The sequence below is a fragment of the Gopherus evgoodei genome, chromosome 1 (genome assembly GCF_007399415.2).
Source record: "Gopherus evgoodei ecotype Sinaloan lineage chromosome 1, rGopEvg1_v1.p, whole genome shotgun sequence".
NCBI lineage: Eukaryota > Metazoa > Chordata > Testudines > Testudinidae > Gopherus > Gopherus evgoodei.
Window position 1 is genome coordinate 205,499,269 of NC_044322.1, and position 12,939 is coordinate 205,512,207.

At 40.3% G+C, this 12,939-nt stretch overlaps 1 protein-coding gene across 2 annotated transcripts in view; it reads right to left on the reverse strand.

Annotated features, from left to right (window-relative positions):
• Positions 1–12,939, reverse strand: part of CFAP44 (cilia and flagella associated protein 44) — a 72,545-nt gene that overhangs the window by 31,328 nt on the left and 28,278 nt on the right. For both annotated transcript variants that reach the window (XM_030532951.1, XM_030532961.1), the window contains 3 exons: positions 7,060–7,269; positions 6,467–6,577; positions 1,595–1,747 (listed from right to left, as the gene is read on the reverse strand). In XM_030532951.1, the coding sequence (XP_030388811.1) occupies positions 1,595–1,747; positions 6,467–6,577; positions 7,060–7,269 (474 nt within the window). The remainder of the gene's footprint in view (positions 1–1,594; positions 1,748–6,466; positions 6,578–7,059; positions 7,270–12,939) is intronic.

Sequence of the window (12,939 nt, forward strand, 5' to 3'; positions counted from 1 at the left end):
ACACGCCAGTCTGCTGCAACACAGACCCAGGGTCTGAACTATGTGCCCCAAAGCTGCAGACTTAACTGAAAGCAGCTAACAGAGGTGTTCCTGTCTTTAACACTCAGATGCCCAACTCCCAATGGGATCTAAACCCCAAATAAATCCGTTTTACCCTGTATAAAGCTTATACAGGGCAAACTCATGAATTGTTTGCCCTCTATAACACTGATAGAGATGCACAGCTGTTTGCCCCCCCTCACCCAGGTATTAATACATAGTGTGGGGTAATTAATAAGTAAAAAGTGATTTTATTAAATACAGAAAGTAGGGTTTAAGTGGTTTCAAGTAATAGCAGACAGAACAAAGTGAATTACCAAGTAAAATAAAATAAAACACACAAATCTAAGCCTAATACAGTAATAAAACTGAATACCGATAAAATCTCACCCTCAGAGATATTTCAATAAGTTTCTTTCACAGACTGGACACCTCCCTAGTCTGGGCACAATCCTTTCCCCGGCACAGCCCTTGTTCCAGCTCAGGTGGTAGCTAGGGGATTTCTCATGATGGCCCCATCCTTTGTTCTCTTCCACCCACTTACATATTTTTTGCATAAAGTGGGAATCCGTTGTCCCTCTCTGGGTTCCAACCCCCTCCTTCTCAATAGAAAAGCACCAGGTTAAAGATGGATTCCAGTTCAGGTGACATGATCACATGTCACGGCAAGACTTCATTGCCCACTTGCCAGCACACACGTACACAGGAAGACTTACAAGTAAAACAGAGCCATCTACAGTCAATTGTCCTGGTTAATAGGAGCCATCAAGATTCCAAACCATCATTAATGGCCCACACTTTGTATAATTCAAATAGGCTCTCAGAGTTATAGTTCATATTTCTAGTTTCTGATACAAGAGTGATACATTTATACAAATAGGATGACCATGCTCAGTAGATAATAAGATTGGTAATGATACCTTACAAGAAACCTTTTGCCTGAAGCATATTTTAGTTACATTATGTTCACACTCATCAGCATACTTTCATAAAATTATATAGAGTGCAACGTCACACTGACTTTTTTTTTATAAGAGTCCATTTACAGTTATCACAGCACTCAAAAAGTATCAGAAAAATTTTACTGGCAAAACCATTTTTCATGTTTGATTAACTCAAAACTGGCCAAATCCATGTTTATGAAACTGTTCAAAAGAATTTCCTTTGAGGCTGAGATTGAGCATGAGAAATTATACCTGTAAGGATAATTTTTCTGAAAATTAAAAACTAAAAATATATTTTAGAATGGAAGCGACATATTAACTTTATCTCTACTACCTCTAGTGTAATCCTATAATATACATGCATTATAAGCTATATGTTATTCCTCAATTCCACTTTTTATTTCCATGAATTAGTGTTGACAACATATATTTTCCAATAGATGAAGCAAAGCCAGGAGTGGTCTGTGCCTGGTCCTTCCTTATGAATAGCTCAGCTGGAATCCTGCGTTCAGCACCTCACAGACTAGCAACTTGAGTGGAGTAGTTTTGCACTCTAGGGATACTGGTAACTGAGGGCTGAGAATTTAATTCCCCACAGGACAGTTCTTTACCTTGATCTGGGATTTAATGCTGTAGAAATGAAAATACTGTGTAGGCAGGTCTTTGATCTCATAGGTGGATACTGTGTCTTGTTCTCCAAGGATGGGTGCAGGAACCTGAAGAGCAAAGCCATTCTCACAGAGCACAAGCAGCATGCTCTCTGCCTGTAGAATAGCACATAAAACACAAGCATCAGACAGACATATGGAAGTGGGAAAGAGGAAGAGTAAAGCTAAAGGTTAGAAGTTGTCAAGCCACAAAGTCAAAGGCACGCCAGTCAACGTTCACTTTATGTGATTATTTAAATGGACGAATCACCATCAGAAATCAGAGAATATCATCTTAGACTGAGAGCAGCATGATGATGTTTAGTGTCACAAGGTGATTCGCCCCTTTAAATGAAGCAGGTCCAGTTCCTCTGTGCAAGTACAGGTGTTCCCAGTTAGCCAATTAAAAAGGCAGAGCAGCACCTGGTGCTATAAAGGATCAGGGAGAATTAGAGAGAGAGGAGGCTTGTAGGGACGGCTAGAGGAGGGTTTGCTAGCTGACCTCCCAAAGGCCAAGAGGCAGGACCAGAAAGTTAAAGGCAGAAGAGCAGCAGAGGGCATTGCATGCTGACTTCTAAGCCAGAGAGCTGGAGCTGAGGACCAGAAAGGGCTGAAGTTGGGAACAGTGGAAGTACCTATCTGCTTGCCTGTCTGAGATGAGAGGTTAACAAAACAGGGGAAGCAATGGATAGTCCACTGGCGAGGATGAACTCCCAGCAAAAGGTTTGGGGGATGAGGGTGTAATTCTGCTAGGAAGAGTGGAGATGCACTTGACCTGTAAGGGCTTGGGTGGCTGTCCTGGCAGAAAGTCAGGAGAGGACAGAAGTAGAGCCCAAAGGTGGTGGAGGATGCCAGAGTATGGTATGTGCTATGCTGATGGACTAGCTGTTGTGGGGTTATAAGGATTACATGCACTGGGGTTGATAAATGGACTATGTTTTGGGACTTGTGTTATGGATTATTTGCACTATGTTTTTGTAATAAGCCAGCCCCAAGGATGGGTATTACTGAGGCAAGAGAGACTGTTGTGGGGGTGGGGGGGAGTTCCTAGGAGCCTGAGAGAGGAAGTGGGACTGTAAATCGAGTGTTAGGGTGCCCTGCTGCAAGGAGGTGCTCAGGGAAGATGGGGAATCATTGACACCTTGTGAACCTGGCTTCTTTGAAAGAAGATGTGACGCATGACCAGAAAGGGTTAAGCATCCTACAGGATAAATTACTAAAATTCAACCCTGTTAAAGACATATGGGGAGATACTGTTTGTGTATTTACATATATATTGGTAGTGGTCAACAATGTAATCAAACAGTCCCTGTCTATGCTGTATTCTGTTAATTCAGAGATCAAAAGAACATCTTAACATTTAAATGAACTGTAAACATAGGATGTCGTGGTATTCATCTCTCTTTAAAACATATAGCAAATCATCTGTGAATGGTGGAAAAACAGACAATTGCTTTATGTTAATCTGTGTGAATAATTACCAGGTGATGCTTAGGAAATGAGGGTCTATTAGTCGCTGAGGGACTCCAACCTGTCAAAGAAGGCATGAAATGTATAGAAGATGTTTGGGTCCTAATCCTTTTTATCTCAGGTCTCCTTAAGCTTCACCAGTGAAAGTTTGAGTCAGAAAATTGACATCCTAGTCCTAAACTGGAACACCCTAAATATATATTGGACATTGGACTATAAACTATGGACTAAATTCTAAAAGAATTCTTTGCAACTACAAAGCTCACCATCTTTGCTATGAATCTGAACCTCAAGAATAGAACTCATGTCTGTATGTATATTGATCTTTTAACCATACTCTTTCTCTTTTCCTTTAACAAATTTTCATTTAGTTAATAAGAATTGGCTGTAGTGTGTATTTGGGTAAGATCTGGAATATTCATTAACCTCGGAGGTAATGTGTCTGATCCTTTGGGATTGGTAGAACTTTTTTATATGATGAATAAGATTTTCGTTATATGATGAATAAGATTTTCGTTTATCCTCTTCATAACTGACTTAGGTGTCTAGGTGGAGGCCTGAGGCTGGGTTACTTTAAGGGAACTGTGTTGTTGGCTTCTGGGCAACCGGTGAGGTAATAAAAATGCTGTTTTGTGCTGGCTTGGTAAATCTACAAATTGGAATATCCACCAGCTTTGGGGATTGTCTGCCCCATTCTTTGCAGTTCACCCTAACTGAGTGACCTCAGGACTCCAGTCACAGATGGGTCTAAACCAAACGCTTGGGTCAGAGGTTTTGTCTGAATAAGCAGCTGAAAATTTAGATGCTTTATCTGTACAATCCATATCTCTTATGTCTTTAAGACTGGCCTGGAAATCTTGGGGAACCCCCCACCCCAGCTATCTTACAGGATTTCTGGTCCCTGCTAGATCCCTGAAATGCCAATGTCAGAGGAATAACTGAGGTAGGAGGAAGAATTATCCAAACTTTTAAAATTGAAATAAAAGTCAAGTTTGCATATAGGTGTTTTTTCCCCAAAGGAGGCCTCGGGCATGGGGCAGGGCTCTTTATTTTATCTGAAGTAATTCACCCAGCCCTAATGTGTGCAAAGGGAGCTAGTTGCAGTTGCTGTAGGAATCAGAACAAATTACATTGCTTTTGTAAACATAAAATCTACACCATTAATTAAATGTTTATCTTTTAATCTTCTTCTTTGCTTATATTAAAGTAAGAAAAATTAAGATACATTTGACAGTTGACAGTTATATGAATGTATAACCTAAAAATTATACATGAAAATAAATACATTATGTTAGGAAGGTTTCTGCACCTATCAGAAAGGTTGGGATAGATACTTGTCACTGGTGGGCAGGAGGACAATCAGAAAAGCCTGACAAGCCAGAGGGAGAAGACATACTGGTGCTTGTCAGGTAAACAGGGAGTAGGGTTGCCATCATAGAATAAATCCAAGATAGCAGCTATGATCTAATTCCCATGGTTACTTGGGCCAGGTCTAGTCTAGATAGGGTTTGCCAGTACAGCTATACTAGTATGTACAACTATAGTGGCAAACCCCCTGGCAGAGACAACTTATACCGGCAAAAAAATCCTTTTGCCCATCTAGCTTATATCAGTTTCCCAAACAAAACAAGCCATATTGGCTAAAGGACTTTTTTGGCCGGTATAACTGCATCTACGCTTATGCTAACAGAGATCAAAGGAGATGCTGATTATATTGTTTTCATCCGCCTATCTCCTGTAGTTTGCTATGACATTACTTCTACATTATGATACCCTGTAATTAAATAACCCTAGATTAAAGTTATGTTAATGTGAGATGGTAGTCACATGTTAAAACTTCATAAAAACTAATGGAATGTTACTTGTATTGTTTTCACTTATCTATTTCTATTATAACGTGATGGCAGCCAATTACCTTTATGTATATTCTTGTAACTAAATAACCCCTTAAATGCAGATGAAGCCTTGGGGAAATGCAAACGAAGAAGAGTGCTAACTTCAAAGCAAGGGCATTGTGTTCAACAATGGAAAATCACAGACTCAGTCCGTATTTCTTACTCATCAAAACCCATGCGGGTGAAGACACTGTTCAGATTATTTTCTGGAGAAGATTAAAAATGGATTTCACAGAAAGATCTTGTATTTCTGAACTGTTTGGACACTTACAGGGAAGCATTCCAGATGCAAGACAGAGATCCCCAGTGTTATTCTGGGTGACCCTGAGAGACTTTTGGAAAGCTAGCAGATTACTACATTTGGATTTACAAACTCTGACTCACCTGTTAATGTATTTTACCTGCTTTAACCTCTCAATAATTCTCATTTCTTTTCTTAGCTTATAAATCTTTAGTTAGTTTACCAGAGATTTGGCTACCAGTGTGATTTTTGGGGTAAGGTCCAGAGTTCCAACTGATTTGGGGTAAGAAGTGACTGATCCTTTGGGACTGGGAGTAACCCAATATGATTTGGGGTTTATATAAACTTTTATCAGAAACTCCAGTTTGTCTGGATGGCAATATAGGCTGGAGAGCATAAGGAGACTCCCTGTGACTCCATGGTAATACTGGTATAACGATCCAGGAGTGCACATCTATTACTGGCTTGGTGAAATCTAATTATAGAATATACCACCAGTTTGGGATGTCTGCCCTATTTTCTGACAGTCTGTCCTGAGATTGGCACTCACAGTTGTGAGTCACTCCAGACAGCATGACAATCTACGCTAGGGCTTTTTGCTAGTTTATAAATTTCATAAAGAACCTTACACTCCCAACCAACATTATTACCCTGGCAGAAGTTTCTAGGGTGGACCTGGCCTTATTAAACTATTGAAATCTTGTTTTTTAATAATAAAATTCTATTTGAATTAGTCATGGACAAACATCAAAGGCACTGGAGCTTGAGTTCAGAGAAACACCTAAGGTTTTGCTTTTGATGCTTTGAAAGCTTTGTTTACAATTGCATATGCCTATTTGAATATGGGCAACAGGCACAGTCCATGTTCAAATCCGTGCTTTTTAAATGAAAACTAAGCCTTAAAAGTTTAACTAGTGGATGCAAAAGCTTGTTTCTTACACAGGAGCAAGTGAAGGTGGTCGGCCAAGTTTCTAATAGCTTCCAGGTGATCCTGCACTCTGTTGCTCAGGTCCAAAACTCTTAAGTGATTGTACTGAAGGACAATTCTGTTTAGTAATCTCTCTCATCCTGAAAGGGTATGAAGAGTATGGCAGAAAAGTGTCTGTAATACATTGCTTAGATGAGGATTCTTCATCCTTAAGATAACAATGTAGGCTACATCATCAGTGTGTTGAAACAGCTTCTTTTAAAAATAAGATTAAAGCACCAGGCAAAACATTCACTACTCACATGAGAAGGTGGAGACCACTGTAATGCCTGCACAGGCCCAGGAACACAAATGTATCCAATTGGCTCATATTTGTCTTCAACGGCAAAGAAGAAAACTGTTTTGTCTTTACTCTGAGAAAGAAAAGAAGAAAGGTACTGAAAAGCATGCATTTCAAGGCTCTCTAACCATTTCACATACTTCAGATAAGGACTGCATACACCCTCACCTCAGTGCTGCGAATTCCCAATATCTGTCAGCCAATATAACTCCCTACTAACTGGATAGATAATCTACTTAGACCCATCACAGATACAGAAAATCAGGTAATTCTAGGCACTAAGTTATCCTCCCCCAAGTGCTTTGGGATCTTTTCTCCCTGAGCCTCTCCTGATTTTGCAGGGGTCTTACCCCGTAGTCCATACAACCCTTAATCTCCATGGTCCATGTGACAGCAGATGCTATTTCCTGCAATGGCTAAGAGGAGATCACAAGAAAAGCCTCCTTGAGGCAGGTATGATTCAATAAATCAATAAATAAGCATAATCATGTCACCTTAAAATAGTTTTATATTTTTGGCTTAATAAAAACAATTCAGTGAATAAGTAACACATACCCCTGTGGCAAGTACTTCCCCATTTCGTTCGTATGCCAAGGCTGTAACTGCAGCAGTGTGGGGTTTAAAAGCTTGTTTCAGACGCATCTCTGCATTCCCTACATAGGTCCGTCCTGCAACAATGGCGAGCCCCCTGGGATCATAAACTTCAATAATGCGAACAACGCCATCTTCAAACCCAACAGCAATTAGACCTCCTTTGGGATTTACCTGTGCATAATGAAATTAAAAACACTTGCATCTTCAGGCAAAAGATAAAATTTGTAGACTCCAAAGCCAGGAGAGACCACTGTGATCACCTAGTTTAACATACATAACAGAGACCATATCTTCCTCAAAATAATTCTTGTTTGAACTAAGGCATATCTTTTAGAAAAACATCCAACCTTGATTTTAGCCATCACAAACCTTGGTAAGTTGTTCCAATGGTTAATTACTCATGGTTAAAAATGTAGACCTTATTTCCACTCTGAATTTGTCTAGCTTCGACCTCCAGCCATTGAATCTTGCTATACCTTTGTCTGCTAGATTGAAAAGCCCACTATCAAATATTCCTGTAGCAGTTGCATCAGTGCCAAATACAGAAATAATATAACCTCTGTGCTTCTACTCAATATTCCTATTTATGTATCCAGGGACTGTATTAGCTCTTGTTATCACATCATCACACTGTGAGCTCAGGTTCAGCTGACTATACACCATGACCCCCCACATCTTTTTCAGAACCACTGCTTCTCAGGATAGAGTGCCTCATCCTCTAAGTATGGCCTAAATGCTTTGTTCCCAGATGTATAACCTTACATTGGCCATATTAAAACACACTGTTCTAATGGTAAACTGGTTGAAGCGAACAATGTAAGAACGGCCATAGAGAGTCAGACCAATGATCCATCTAGCCCAGTATACCATCTTACAACAGTGGCCAGTGTCAGATGCTTCAGAGGTAAAAAGAGAACAGGGCAATTATTGAGGGATCCATCTACCTGCCTATCCTCCACTCCCAGCTTCTGGCAGTCAGAGGTTTTAGGCCATCCAGAACATGGAGTTGCATCCCTGACCATGTTGGCTAATAGCCATTGATGGACCTATCCTCCATGGACTTAATTAATTATTTTTTTAACGTAGTTATGGTTTTGGCCATCACAACATCCCATGGTAACAAGTTCCACAGGTTGCCTGTTTAGTTCCCTATGTTAATTTTTAACCTGATGCCTATTAATTTCATTGGGTGACCCTGGGTTCTTGTGTTATGTGAAGAGGTAAATAACACCTCCCTATTCACCTTCTCCACACCATTCATGATTTTATAGATCTCTTATCACATCCCCCCTCAGTCATCTCATTTCTAAGATGAATAATACAAATCTTCTTAATCTTTCTTCATACAGAAGCTGTTCCATGCCTCGATAACTTTTGTTGCCCTTCTTGTATCTTTTCCAATTCTTATATCTTTTTTGAGATGGGGCAACTAAAAGTGGAGGTAGTATTCCAGGTGTGGGTACACCATGGATTTATATAGTGGCATTATAATATTTCCTGTCTTACATATTCCTTTCCTAATCGTTCCTAACATTACTAGTTTTTATGACAGGCACTGCAGATTGAGCACATGTTTTCAGAGAACTGTCCACAGTGACTCCAAGATCCCTTTCTTGAGTGGCAACCGCTAATTTAGACCCCATTATTTTATATGTAAAGTTGGGATTATGTTTTCCAAAGTGCATTAATTTTCATTTATAAACAATGAATTTCATCTGCCAATTTGTTATGCAGTCATTCAGTTTTGTGAGATTCCTTCATAACTCTTTACAGTCCGCTTTAGACTTAATTATTTTGAGTCATTTTGTACTGTCTGCGAATTTTGCAACCTCATTGTTTACCCCTTTTTCCACATCATTTATGAACATGTTAAACAGCACTGGTCCCAGTACACTCCATTCTGAAAACTCATCATTTATTCCTACCTTTTATTTCCTGAGTTATAACCATTTAGTGTTCCATGAGTGGAGCTTTCCTCTTATGACATAACTACTTACTTTGCTTAAGAGCCTTCGGGAACGGACCTTGTTGAAGGCTTTCTGAAAATCCAAGTACACTGTATCCGCTGGATCACCTTTGTCCACATATTTGTTGACCACCTCAAATTTTAATAGATTGGTGAGGCATGATTTCCCTTTACAAAAGCAGTGTTGACTCTTCCCCAACATATCATGTTCATCTACATGTCTGATATTTCTGTTCTTCTCTATAGCTTCAACAAATTTCTTGGAAGTTAAGCTTACTGGCCTGTCATTACCAGTATCACCTTTGGAGATTCTTAAAAATCAGTGTTAGATTATCTATCCTCCAGTCATCTGAACAGAGGTTGCCTTAAGCAACAGGTTACATATACCACAGTTAGCAGTTCTGCAATTTCATAATTGAGTTCCTTCAGAACTCTTAGGTGAATACCATCTGGTTCTGATGACTTACTACCATTTAATTTATCAGTTTGTTCCAAAACCTTCTCTACTGACACCTCAACCTGGGACAGCTCTTCAGATCTGCCACCAGAAAGAATGGCTCCAGTGTAGGAATCTCCCTCACATCCTCTGCAGTGAAGACCAATGCAAAGGCTTCATTTAGTTTTTCTGCAACAGCTTTGTCTTCTTTGAGAGTTCCTTTAGCACCTTGATCATCCAATGGCCCAATTGATTATATGGCAGGCTTCCTGCTCTTCCTGCTTCTGATATACTTTAAAAAAAAATTGCTGTTATATTTTGTCTTTTGTTAGTTACTCTTCAAATTCTTTTTTGGCCTGCCTAATTATACTTTTACCCTTGATTTGCCAGAATTTATACTCCTTTCTATCGTCCTCAGTAGGATTTGACTTCCAATTCTACCAAGCGATCCAGATCGCTCTGAATCAGTGACTTGTATTCTTCATTATTTACCACTCCCCTAATCTGTGTGTCATCTGCAAACTTTCTCAGCAATGATTTTGTTTCCTTCCAGGTAGTTAACAATAACGTTAAACAGCGTAGGGCAAAAACTAACGTTAAACAGCGTAGGGCAAAAACTAATCCCTGTGGGGCCCCACTAGAAATGCACCTGCTCAAAGATGAGTCCCCAAATATAATTACATTATGAGACCTGTCAGTCCACTGTTAATCCATTTAATGTGTCCCATGTTCATTTTGTATTGTTCTAATTTTTAAATCAAAATATAGTGCAGTGCTACATCAAATGCCTTTATCAACCAAATATGCATTTTCATTTAAAAATTAAGTTGGTTTGACAGGGTCAATTTTCCATAAATCAACGCTGATTGGCATTAATAAAGTATTAGAGGATAATTTAATTTAATCAAGTTCCGCATCAGCTACTCCATTACTTTACCTGGGATCAACATCAAGAGGATATTGAGAAACTGTACAACACACAACTCTAGAGTTAACATATACCCCATCTCATAAATCATTCTATTTGGAGTTTCTATTGTCCACATACATGAAGGAAAGAGTCACATGCAGGGAACATGGTTTAATTTTAAAAGCCTAGTAGTCTTTAGCGATGCTACATACCACCATGGAAAATGAGCTTTGATTTCGATGTCAGGCCAGATGGGACTCACATGCTTGTAACTCACAGGACAGTGGTGTAAGAACATAAGAATGGCCATATTGGGTCAGACCAAAGGTCTATCTAGCTGAGTATCCTGTCTTCTGACAGTAGCCAATGCCAGGTGCCCCAGAGGAAATGAATAGAACAGGGCAATCATCAAGTGATCCATTGCCTGCCGCCTATTCCCAGCTTCTGGCAAACAGAGACTAGGGACACTATCTGAACCAACAGCAGCTTCTAATATTCTTTTTAGGGAAGAGATATTTAAATGATCCTAGATAAATAAATGGCTCATAGCATATGATATAAATTGACTTACTTTCATTGACTAGCTACTTGCAGTAGGAACTTACATACTGGGCTCAGTCCTTTCATCCATCTGGCCAGGTATATCTCCCTCACACACCAATACTTCAAAGAAAACTGAATGAAAATGTTCTAGGATGCACTATGGGCCAGATTTACAAAGGCATTTTAGCACTTAAAGATGCAGAGAGGCATCTAGTGGGATTTACAAAAGCATAACCAGGTAAGGTACCTACTTCCCACTGACTTTCAATGAGAGTTAGGTACCTAGCTGCATCTTTAAAAGTATCTGTTTACCCTTGTAAATCTGGCCCTGAGTATAGTGCTGTATATTTGTAGGGCCCAATCAGCTTACTTCATAAGCACACAGTTGGTCACCTATAATATAGTCATAAGATTGCATAGCACAAATGCTCTTGAAAGCATAGTCATAAAGCCACCCTACCCTTTAAAAATCAAGGTACAGTATTTCCCTCTCTGACTGCCTGTATAAGTGACCTCTGCAGACTTACTATAAATGTTTGCTCAAAAACATGTCTACAAAACAGTTTATCTCAAGTGAATTGATTGCCAATTAACTCAAGTTAGCTAATATATTTTTAAAAGATAGTATAGACACTCCACAAATGTTCAGTCCTGGTCACAACCATTTGTGGAGTGTCTAAACCTGTTAGTTAACTCAAATTAATTGGAAATTGTGATGGGGTGGACTAGGCCCTGAGACTTCCTGCTGGAGGCCTCGCAGCTCTGCCATACCCTGCCCCAGAAAAGGGCAGTGGAGAGAGTCCTCCAAGCTGCCTAGAGAGGCTGCACAGGACACAGCCAATCAGGAAAGAGGCAGCAGGGAGCACCCAATCAGGGCCCAGTAGGCTAGTATAAAAGAGCTGGAGGGCCAGAGCGAGTTCAGTTGCTGCTTGGAGCCAGAGGAGGGAATTTGGTGCTCCTGGCTTGCTGAAGGACCTTGGACAAAGCAGTTGCTGGCAGGGAGCAAAGAGGGGCTGCTGGGACTCAATCAGGAGAAGGCCTTGAGGTAAGGGTGAATAATGTGCTGTGGCCAAGGGGAGGTGGCCCAGGGAATTGTAGCAGCAACACAATTTAGCAGCCATCCACCACATGCCTTTTAACTATCTGTAGGATCCCTGGGTTGTGACCCAGAGTAGTGGGCAGGCCCAGATTCCCCACACACAGACACCCATTAGCCACTGGGGAAGTGGCTGGACTTTGATACACCCCAAAAAGGGGAACTGAACTGTATAGTGGCCCAGCTAGAAAGCTGGGGCCAGAAAGGCTCAGAGAAGGCAAAGATGTTGCCTCCATGGAGGGAGCCCTGGGGGGTATGGCTTGGTATTCTGGGCCAAGACTATTTAAAGACTGCTGGACTAAATAAGGACCTGAGCCCACAGATGGTTACAGAAGGACACTGATTAACCAAGGAGTACTGGGATAGGCCCCCCGTTGGACTTATACCACGAAAGCGGTTTATGTGTCTGTTGTTTCACATACAGACTGTGAGAGACTCGGCCAGAGGGCTGAGTTGCTGAAGACTCATCACAAGGCAGAGGAAGTGCAGGCACACGCTCTCTGCCAAGGGGGCTGTGACACAGGGCCAGAAAGGGTTAAGCAACCCAGCTGGCTAAATGACCCAAATTCAACCCTTTGAGACCTGTTAGAAAAGTATATAAATGGTAGTTAGGACCATTTCATGTTCAATAGACTAGAGCTTTGAAATGCAAACCTGTATTGTTGGAGAATTAGAGGGAATACTAACTGTATGTGTTTACTTATATCTTGTTAGATGTAAACAGACAGTTCCTGTCTATTTCTATATCCATTGATTCTGAGATCTAAAGGAAATATTAACATTTAGATGAAACTTGGGTGTAATGTCAGTCTATATTTCTCGTTGAAGTTTGTAGTAAACTGTCTATGAACTGATTAATGGATAATTACCTTATGCTGATGAATGCAACT